General features: G+C 45.1%; 2 gene segments (V, D, J or C); both read left to right on the top strand.

Moving 5' to 3' along the window:
• Positions 1-80: 80 nt before the first annotated feature.
• On the top strand, positions 81-3,826 carry LOC105310031. The segment is given in 3 exon segments: positions 81-144; positions 538-861; positions 3,687-3,826. Coding segments are annotated over 3 exon segments (510 nt in total).
• Positions 3,827-5,624: 1,798 nt separating this feature from the next.
• LOC111734359 lies at positions 5,625-6,654 on the top strand. The segment is given in 3 exon segments: positions 5,625-5,728; positions 6,135-6,187; positions 6,339-6,654. Coding segments are annotated over 3 exon segments (473 nt in total).
• The last annotated feature ends 4,499 nt before the right edge of the window (positions 6,655-11,153 follow it).

Genomic DNA, 11,153 nt, shown 5'->3' with positions numbered 1-11,153 from the left:
GCATACCTAGCAGCTCTCTCCAGCAAGGGGATAAGAGAAGCCTGGGAGGAATCCTGCCCAGTCTCAGGCCCAGAGAGCAGAACTGAGCTGCTTCTACCATGGCCTGGACCCCACTCCTCCTTGGCCTCCTTGCTCACTGCACAGGTGCTGCATCCAGGCTCACACCCAACCTCTGCCTTAGGGCTCAGGATAGGCCAGGCCCTGTCCTTGGTCTCAGCAGGGAGCTGCCAGAGTGGACAGGATGCTAATGACTCTGCTACAGAATGAGGGCCTGGGCTGGGCTAAAATACCCCACTGTGCTCACTGGCTCTATGTGAGCCCTGAAGGGTTGCACCTGCCAGAGCATGAAGGGCTTTTCATTGCAGAAGCTCCATCCTCCAGTCCGGTCCTAGGGCTGTAGGTGTTAGAATAGATAGGGATATTAGGGCATCCTGTGGGCTCAGTGATACTCTGGAGCTTGGTCCAGGCCAGGCAGACTGTATCTCCTGGAGATGAGACTCAGCTCTGGAAGCCCACCTCTCCTTTTCTCTCTTGCAGGCTCCGTGGCGTCCTATGAACTGACTCAGCGACCCTCACTGTCCGTGGCTCCAGGACAGACAGCAAGGATCACCTGTGAAGGAAACAATATTGGAAGTAAAATTGCTTCCTGGTACCAGCAGAAGCCAGGCCAGGCCCCGGTGCTGGTCATCTATAACGATAACAAGCGGCCCTCTGGGATCCCTGACCGATTCTCAGGCTCCAACTCAGGGAACACAGCCACCCTGACCATCAGCGGGGCCCGGGCCGAGGACGAGGCTGACTATTACTGTTTTGTGTGGGATGGTAGTGATAAAGCTCACAGTGACACAGGCAGATGGGGAAGTGAGACAAAAACTGTCTGCCCCATCTGTGTCACACACTCCTGCAAACCCGGAAGCATTGTTGACAATGCTATAAGCAGGTCTGGCCCAGGTCCCCAGATCTCAGATTCCAGGCTTCCCCCTCCTCCCAGCCCTCAACATCTCTCTAGAAGCTGTACCAACGAAGGATACATAAACAATCATTTTAATTATATTTCATTTTTTTGCATGTGGGTAGAGATAAGTTTGAACACATTAGGAACAGTAAATAAGACATTGTAAAAGTATATAATCAATTTCATGAAGATGAAATACATGGTCTGAGATTTAAAAAAACACAGAATGAGACTGATGTCACAGTAGATGCTTCAAAAGAAATTAGTGAAACTGATGGTGAATGAAACTTTCAAAATGAAACACAGAAAGAAAAAGGACTTGAAAACTGATGAAGCTTCAGGTAGTGTAGGGGAACTTCACACAGCCTAAATACTGTGTAATTTGGGTCCCTGAGGGAGACAAGAAGAAGAAGGAGTTGATAAATAGAAAAAGGATTGGAAGAAATAATAGGCATTAATTTCCAATTTTGCGGAGACTGTAAACAAATATATCCAGGAAACTCAACGAACCTCAGCCTCAGGAAACATGGAAGTGGCTCCAACACACACCTTGTGGAATTGCTACAAATCAATGATGAAGAGACGCTGTTAAAAGAAGCCAGAGAAAAAAGACACTTTGTGTACAGAGGGACAATGGTCACGATGAGATGAGATTTCTCATTAAAGCTGTGCAAGCAAGTAGATTGCGGAGCAACATTTAAAATACTAAAAGAAAAACTGTCAGTTTGATTTCTTTACCCAATAAATATCATTCAAAAAAAGAAAGCAATATCATACATTATCAAAATGCTAAATCTTCTAGAATTGATCACTGGCAGGTCTGAACAGCAGAAACAGTAAAGGACACCCCGTTACTGTGTTCAAATTTCTCTTTAATGACACAGAAATGTGAATCTATACAAATAAATATAAAACATTAGATATGGTAACTGCATGGGTAAATATAGAAATATTTTTATTTGTTAATGTCTAAAATGTAGTCAATTGTCTAAAAGGAAAAAAATAACAATACGTTACTATATTTGTAAAAGTATACAGATGAGAGAGAAAGCGGGGAGAAATAGAGACAGAGACAGAGACAGAGTGACAGACAGAGACGGAGGGAGGGAGGGAGGAAGGGTGCGAGACAGAGAGAGAGACAGACGTAATTTAAGCAATAGTTCATGCAATTGTGGGGCTGGTGTATCTGAAATGCATGGTTCAAAGCCTGGTGAGAAGCCTGGATATTTAAGGAACAGTTGCAGTTGCAGTCTTGAGTTCAGATTTAGTCTGAATGACCAAACAGGTAACAAGAAGACAGAGAAGAACAGAAAAAGATCCCAATCGAACATCAGGAGATGAAAACTCCATGTCTCAGATGAAGAATACAAGGGTAGAGATGAACAGCGGATGCAATACTGCAGAAGAAGAGATTAGTGAACTCGAAGCCAAAGCAACAGAGACCGCACATTAAAACACACACACACAGAGAGAAAAAGACTTTAAAAATGAAAAGAGAATCAGTGAGTCACAGGAGTAAATAAACTATTAAACTAAATTAAAAGTTTCATATACACGATAACTGGCAGCATTAATCATCAGCAGAATTATAATACAAGCAATAATAACGGGCACCCTTCAGGCAGAAGAAAAGATAGTGGAAAAAGTATGAATCAGCAAAAATAAAAGTAAACCTTAGAAATGCTGCCTCAAAGAACAAACATTAAGACTCTTTGTTATTTAAATAACTTCAAAAATTAATTTTTAAAATTAATCGAAAGATAAATATAACAAATATGTATGTTAGAATTTATAAGGTACGTAAAAGTAACATGTATGACAATGACTGCGAAATGAAAAATAAAAAACCTTAAAGACACAGAAATAAAAAGTTCCATACACTGTGTAACATGATATAACATCACCTCAATGGAGACTTTCACGAGTTACAGACAAAACCATGGCAAAGACTTATAACTAATAACTAAAATGGACATAAAATTCAATCACAAAAGAGGATCAATTAATAAAAAACAGAGATTAAAGAGCAAAAGGGAACATGGAAAAGATGGGACGAATAAAATGTAGCAAGATGATATAATTAAACGATATTACTAATCATATTCAGGCTATGCTCTAAACACAATTCCAAGGCAGAGATTTTCAGATTAAATTTCAAAGCAACACCCAACCAGAGGCTGCAGACAAAAAACTACTGTCAATAAAAGACCCAAAATTCTCAATGCAAGTTCCGGTTAAGTTTGCGGCCCCGATTCTGCTCCCCATGTAAGACAAAAACATTTACGGTTGTCACACAGAGGATGTAGACAGATGAGGTGCACAGTTTAAAATAATGAAATGGAAATTTCATATTATGTTCACTTTCCCATGAAAAAAATGAAAAGAATCATCCACAATGCTCATTTCACGAATAACAGCTATAAAAAGACCCTTCACTTCTCCCTTCTCTCCCCATACACGTTAAGATTTTTCAAAAAAGAGTGACAATCCCTCCCCTATGAGCTATTAGTAAGAGGCAAACAGAAATCCATATGAATCAAGTCTATACACTCCACACAGAAGCCTAGACAGCTCTCTCCATCAGCCTAGAAAGACCATATCCACGGGGACGAGTGCATGTGTGAGGGAGGCTGGGGTCACATGTCCAGCCGTGGTCTCATGAGTCAGAGCTCTAGGGTGTCCCCAGCATGACCACCCATCTCGTGCTCTTCTTCCTCCCTGTTTACTCCAGTGCTGCCTCCCAGGTCCTTTCCCCAGACTCAGCCCCATGGGACCCTGAGCCTGGCCCTGACCCTGAGCTCAGCCTGGGGGATGCTGCAGGAGGTAGGACCCTGTGAAAGAGTCCTAAAGTCCCTGAACCTGCTGATCTGAGGTCTCATGAAAACTCAGCTGCTCTCAGTGGAGTGCTTATGACACACCTGATAATCCCACCTGTCGGGAGGGATGACAAAACAATTCTGCAGGGCAGAGCCAACAGGACGTAAGCCAGGACCATTCACTAACACAGCTACCTCCACCATCCCATAGATTCTCCAGCTCTAAGCTGGGCAAGGCCTGCTCACACCTCCACTTGAGAACGAAGGTGTCTTCCTCTGATGGCCAGGCCATGATGGGGACAGCAATTAGCCAGGGAGACACAAGCCCTGCCACCCAGCCCGGCCCTCACTCTCCCTCCCTCCTGCCCTGATCAAGCGCTGCCCTAAAGAGCCAAGGTCTGAATCCAGGACCGCTGGGTTTCTCTTCTGACCTCACCCCAACTTTTCTCTGTTTTCTGTGAATCCCTCTGGGCCTAAACTTTACATCTTATGTAATGAGAAAAGCAATAATGACTTTCAGAAGCTCAATTTTCCCAATTAAATGGTCCATACTCCAGAAACGGGACTCAATGGGAGTCCCAGTGAGTGACCCCCAGGTCTAGGAATCTTCTGTCCTTTCTCTGAGGAGTTCAAGGACAGGAGCTCAGTACAGATAATGCTTCTGGGTGATGGATATGGTCCATTCTAAATAGCATGAGATTCCCAGGTCATCAAAATGGCAGTCAAGTCTAGTGCGGAATTCCTACCCCGTGAACTGTGAGAGGTTTGTGATGAATTGGAGATAATATTAGTGATAATGACTATGAGGACTGTGGTCATGATGATGGTGATGATGATGATACACATGCTCAACTTTAGTTTAGAGCTTTAGTGCAAGAAGTTCAACCGTTCCGGGTGATAACATAGCTGAGCTGCTCATATATGAGTGGAAAAAGCAACAGTCTTGTTTCCAAAACACAGAGGAAATGAGGTGGCCTACAAGGTGTCACACGGATTTCTCTACATTTTTCTATTTTTTAGGAGACATACAGTTTATCTTGTACTCTGCATTCTTCTAATAAAAACAAAGGGTAAAGAAAGGGCATTTCGACCCTGGTACATGGTTACGGTAATTTGCCGGCCACTTCCCAAAGCCCTCATTGCACCTTTCTGTACTGGACTGGGCAGCGCAAGGCGGGGGTCACAGTGGCACAGAGAGAGGGCTGGATTCTCTAGACCACGCCCTCTCAGGTGACAGGTGGTTTGGTGTGACCCACAAGAGGGAAGCTCTTGTCTGAGCACTTCTCCACCAGCAGGGGACAGCAGAGTTGCAGCCAGAGCAGCCAGGGTGGAGCCTCAGAGGGAGTCTAGCCTGCAAATTAGCTCCGTCCAAGGTTCAGCCCACAGAAGGAAATCGAGACAGTGCGTCTCTTCTCCTCAGGCTGAATGGACCACTTCTGAAGGTCAGATTCACACAGTGTCACCACAGGACTCTGATGGGACACAGACACAGTGGATGCCTCATCTGAACAATGCATCAGGGAAGCCTGGTCCCAGCTGTTGACCTGGGCATTCTTGTGGGTGGGGGATGTCATAAGTGTCAAATGAGACTAGGAATTGGTGTGAAACTTCAAAAGCAAGTGGATGTTTAACAAGAAAACAATCATACTTGAGACAATGAACAAATATCCTAACAAATAGAACCATGTCTAAGGATATGTCAAAAGATGGAAGTAAAATATGTATGGGGGTCACAGAGAGGATGTGAAGGAGAAAGAGGAAGTGGACAGGGCCCACTGACCACCAGCTGCTGAATCAGGGATTGTTACTTATCTCTCAGTTGGCCCAGGTTAGCCCATGGCCAGGCTCCTGGAATGCCCACAGCCGTGCTGAACCAGCCCAGGACAGATCGCAGGCCCAAAGGGTTGGACAGTGGCCATGTTTTTGCACCCCAGGAAGGTGACTGTGATCAGAAAAGGTAGAGTCTACGGTTGATTTTCTTAGAAGCAGCTTAGAAGCAGCTGGGGAACTCTACTCCTTCCTCCTCAGTCACTTGCCCTGCCCCCTCTAGCTGGTGAGAATGAAATCTGCTACTTCCTCCCTTACAAAACCCAGATGAGTCTGGGGCCATGCCATCTTGAACAAGCCTGATCCCGTCTGATCTTGGAAGTTAAGAACGTCGGGCCTGGTTAGTACTTGGATAGGAGACCACCTAGGAAGACCAGGTGCTATGGGCGTAAATTTTAAAAAAAGTAAAAAAAGAAACCCAGATGAGGAGTACATTTGCATAAACACTAAATCATCACCACCCCAAAGGAATGAGAAAGGGATAAGAGGGGGCTGGGGGAGGCCAGTGAGGTCTCAGGAGAAAGAGCTCTGAGGAGACCCTACCATGGCCTGGAACCCGTACTGTTCCCTCTCCTCATTCTCTGCACAGGTGCTGACCCCGAGGCTCTGTCTACATCTCAGCCCCCATAGGATCCTGACCTGGAGCTCTGCCAAACCTTGAGCTCAGCCCAGATCGGAACCCTTTTGGACCTCTGGAACCGGACCCTTTATCCTCAACTCTTTCTATTTATCTCTTGCAGGTTCCATGGTTTCCTATGAGCTGACCCAGCCGCCCTCAGTGTTTGTGGCTCTGGGACAAATGGCCGGGATCATCTGCTCTGCAGATATCACTGAGAATGTAATTATATGCACTGGTACCAGCAGAAGCCAGGCCAGGCCCCTGTGCTGGTCACCTATAATTTTGGCAACCGGCCCTCAGGGATCCCTGACCGATTCTCTGGCTCTACCTCAGGGAACACTGCCACCCTGACCATCAGCGGAACCCGGGCCGAGGACGAGGCTGACTATTACTGTGAGGTGTGGATATTGCCAGTGATGAAACACACAGTGACATAGGCACATGGGCGGGTGAGACACAGATTCCCTTCCCCGTCACTGTCACATTCTCCTCCAGCCCTCAGAGGGTGAGACATGACACGTCTGGCCCAGGTTCCCAGATCTGAGATCCCCAGGCGGCCCTGTTTTCCTTGCCCTCCAGACTTGTTCTGCAGAGGGTTCACTGGGAGATAGTACATAAAATTAATACTGCACAAGGAGTCCCTTTGTTTAAAGCGTTCGTGGAATGATTGAACACGCTAAGTGCCGACTTCAACTACATTTAAAACGACCACATCTCACCTTTCAGAGATGAATGTTGTAGTGTCGAAGTATAAAAATGCACATTAGAGATTCGCAACTGTTTAGACACTGCAGAAGAAGAGTTTGCTGAACTTAATGACATAAAATTAGAAACTATTCAAAACAGTGAAGAAATAAAAAAGATGGAAAGCGGTGAGCAGTGAGGCTCAGTGATTTGCAGGACAACTTCATTTAGCCCGAGAGTCATGTATTTGGAGTCCCAGAGCAGAGAAGACAAACAGGAGTGAATAGAAAAAAATGCTTAAAGAAACAATGGCCCCAAATGTTTCAATACTGAAGAAAACAATGACTGAAATATTCAAGAAACTTAACCGAATTCAACAGCAGGAAACGGGAGAAAAGAGCAGAGACACTCAGAGTTACATTCACAAAAACCAGTGACCATGCGACAATAGTAGAAACAGCCAGAGAGGAAACAAATGTCACATGCAGATGCATAAACCTCGTGGAAAAAGCCGATTTCTCACTCAAGCGAAGCAAGTAAGAAGACAGTGGAGCCACAACTCTGAAAAGAAAAGCTTTAAAAAATGTTTTTTTAAAGAAAAATCTCTAAACTTTGAATTTATGAAGTGAAAATATCCTTTAAAAATGAAAGCAAAAGAAAACTTTTCCAAACAGGCAGAAACTTACAGAATTTATCACCAGTAGAACATCAAGGAAAATAGGAACAGGCACCTCAGACAGAAGGAAGATGATGCCAGATAGAAATGTCCATCTACACAGTGATCGTAAAGCGTCACATCTGGTGACTACATGGATAAATAGAGAATCGTCTGCCTTATGTTAATGTCCGTAATTAACGTCATTGTGTGTAAATCAAAACTTAATAACAATACGCAGTGGTTTTTCATGAATATCTAAATCGAATTTTTGACAGTGATATAGCGTAACCGTTGGTGGTGGAAAAACATGTGAAGATATTCTCATCCTCTGTGTGAAGTGACATGACATCACGGCAAGGTGGACCTGGACAAATTAGTGCTGGATAAGTTACCATTAAAATAAACCTTGAACAATTAAGTCGTAACCAATCAGGTTTGTTTGTTGGGTCCTCCAGAGAAACAGAACCAATAGGAGATAGACATAGATATAAATGTGGATATGGATGTGGATGTGGATATGGATATGGGTATAGACATGCATATGCCTATGAATACGGTTATGAACATAGATAGAGAACACATATAGATACAGATATGAATATGGATATATATGTTTCTTTATGTAGAGAAACTTACCTATGTAGTCTAGCTAATATCTGGGGTAGATAAATACATGGATTGAGATTTTAAGGAGTTGGCTCATGCAACTCTCTGATTGGCATGTCTGAAATCCGTAGGACAAGCAGGAGGCTGCATATTCAGGTAAAACGGTTTTTTTTTTTCTTGTTGTGCTGCACCCATGCTAAGTACGAATAATTGAACATGTTAAGCGAGGACACGAAGAAAATAAAAGTATTTCGATCAAACTCCCAGATACAAAAAAAAACAGTACCTCATTTAAAACAACTTTTGTCATAGTTATTTACACTCACCTATGAAGGTGACATTGTGCATAGGGCAAGACAAAGTGGTTGACTTTGGACATGTACAGTATGGTGATATTCACACGGGACACTACAGAATGTGCAGGGGGTCAGGAAGAACTCTGGGGACCGTGTGCATGGCTCCCCACTGTGACCCCAGAGGGAGGGACTTAGGTTACAGGAGAGACCAGGCTGCCTGGGGACCAAGATGGGCTCCTGAAGAAGGAATCAGACCCTTTAGGGAAGGAAGCTCATCATCGCATCATAATCAAATTCCTTAAACCAGCGTCGAATGGATAATCATAAAACCAGTCAGAGAGAGGACACAGGTTCCATGCAGAGAGGGAGCAGAGTAAGCAGAGTCGACTAACCTACCAAACATCACATATAGAAGAGAGTAGAGCGATGTCTCCAGAATAATAAAAGCAAAAACAAAACAACACAATGAAAACAAGAAAAACTCTGTCTACTTTTACGTCTTCACCCAATGGATAGTATCTTTCAAAAGAGAAAGGAAAATAACATTTTCTCACTGTCTTTCATTTTCGGACCAACCAGATGCTCCCCACAGGGCACTGACTCCACTCTCCCCAAACACACTTCCTGTTCCTTGTTCATCTTCCCATCCTGACAGAGCTCCAGTGACACCTCACCGGAGAGGACTCGTTCAGCCTCACACCACACAGTACCTGCCTGTCATTTTTTGCTCGGTATCGACCAATTATCTGCACTTCACCAAGAGCCACTCAATTATTCCCTTATCATCATTTGGTGTGATTGACTGACGTGTGCTAATTATTACCCTCATTATTCAGGAACGTTTTGAATGCCAGAACACACACATAACAATCAGAGGCACCAATAGACAGGAGCTTATTTTTCTCCTGCAATAATAAGTTTGGAGTCAGTTCGTTGTTCTCCAGATCCTCAGCAATCCACTGAGGTCTCGGATCTTTCTCACTATCTGGTCCACCATCACTACTGTAAAGGCTTCGCTTTCATTCTTTTTGAAGACAGAGCTCAGGATGGCTGCTGCAGCTCCAGCTATCCCATCCAGGTTCCAGAGGAAAGGCACTGCATAAATCTAGTCTGTTTATTTACGTCACAAGAGCGAAAGTTTCTTGGAAAGAAGCTCAGCCGACTGACACATCCATGGACCAACACTGTGCCACAAGGTCAATCTTGGCCAATAGGGAGCTGAGATTAGCAATTGTCTGGCTACGAAACAAATATGAAAGACAAGACACAGAGAGAAGGTGGGGGGTCTGCTTGCTGTGTCAATAAAACAAGTGTGTTTGCTATGCTGCCCCAAGCACACAATGGTCCCATTCAAGTGATTTCCAGACAAAGTGGGTTGAATCAATGTTTGTTGGGTGAGTGTTCTCCTGTCTCTGTCTTAGAGCAGAAGCATTTACCGCCCTCTGTGGGCCCTACACCAGCAGATGGCACCAGTGAGAGGCAGCCACTGAGTCCTGTGTTCCCTGTTCCAAGACTCAGAATCTCACCCATGACCACCCACCACCCCAGAGATACCTGCAGTGATGCTTCAGGTAAGTCCTGCCCCCTCCTCCTCTAAATGAACCTGATCATATTTTCATGGGTGATCTGAGCCTCCAAGCTTGGCCTTGAGAAAAGCAGGGATGGCATAAAAGACAGTAATTTCTCCCCTGGGCCAGCAGTCCATGGGTCAGGGAATCAGAACCTGAATCGTAGGTTCTGAATTTACAAACAACTGTACCAAGCAAGGGTGCCACTGCATCAACACAGTCGATTCTTAGCGGCCACCAGAGGGCAGCAGAGACCAGCTGGCAAAGACATCTGGAGGTGGGGTGGGCCTGGGCATAAGGGATTCGAACATGCAGGAGGGTTGTTAACCATCACCTCATACCTGGAAAAAAAATGTATGTTTTCTACACTATCGTCTTTTATGTAAACTTCTGACAGCATGTCTGTCAGATGTGTTTATGTAGACTCTGCCTGTTCCTCTAGCGTAGGTCCAGGTATTTCATTCCTCTGCAGCCCACTCCATTCGTGCTCAAATTCTGTTCCTCTTCAACTTTTCTCAACAACAAGATCTGTCCCTGTGCACACTGCGTTAGGGTTGGGGTACAGAGGCACAGCATCTACGACCTGCCCCAGGAGCTCTCACCAAGGACAGAAACTCACTGCACCTCAGTGGCTCCTAAAGAGTCTGTGCACACTGGGCAAGGTGGGAATGAGCTCAGGTTCTGATGCTCACAGACTGTGATCTGGGTGGGACACTGCACTGACCTAAGGCTCGTATGGTCACCTCTATAGTCACCATTCTATAATGTGTTCAGAACATGCAGACACGTCACCTCTAACTCTCAATGACCAGATCTACCCGGGGCTGAGGCCATGAGAAGTCTGCAGTAGATGTGTTAGCCCCAGACTATGGCACCAGACAGTGGATTAGAATTCCCTGGGCTGAGGGTGATGTCCACAGGGACCACTCTTCCCCTTTCTGTGTCCCTTGAGGCGAAGCTCCTCACTGAAACCACAAGCTCCTCAGGCAATACCCCTGACGTGACTTGATTTGCATACCCAGCAACTGTCTCCAGCAAGGGGATAAGAGAAGCCTGGGAGGAAACCTGCCCAGTCTCAGGCCCAGAGAACAGAACTGAGCTGCTTCTACCATGGCCTGGACCAC

Source organism: Pteropus vampyrus, unplaced genomic scaffold, assembly GCF_000151845.1.
Source record: "Pteropus vampyrus isolate Shadow unplaced genomic scaffold, Pvam_2.0 Scaffold993, whole genome shotgun sequence".
Taxonomy (NCBI): domain Eukaryota; kingdom Metazoa; phylum Chordata; class Mammalia; order Chiroptera; family Pteropodidae; genus Pteropus; species Pteropus vampyrus.
The sequence above is the reverse complement of the archived record's forward strand: the minus strand, read 5'-3'. Positions and strand labels throughout refer to the sequence as shown.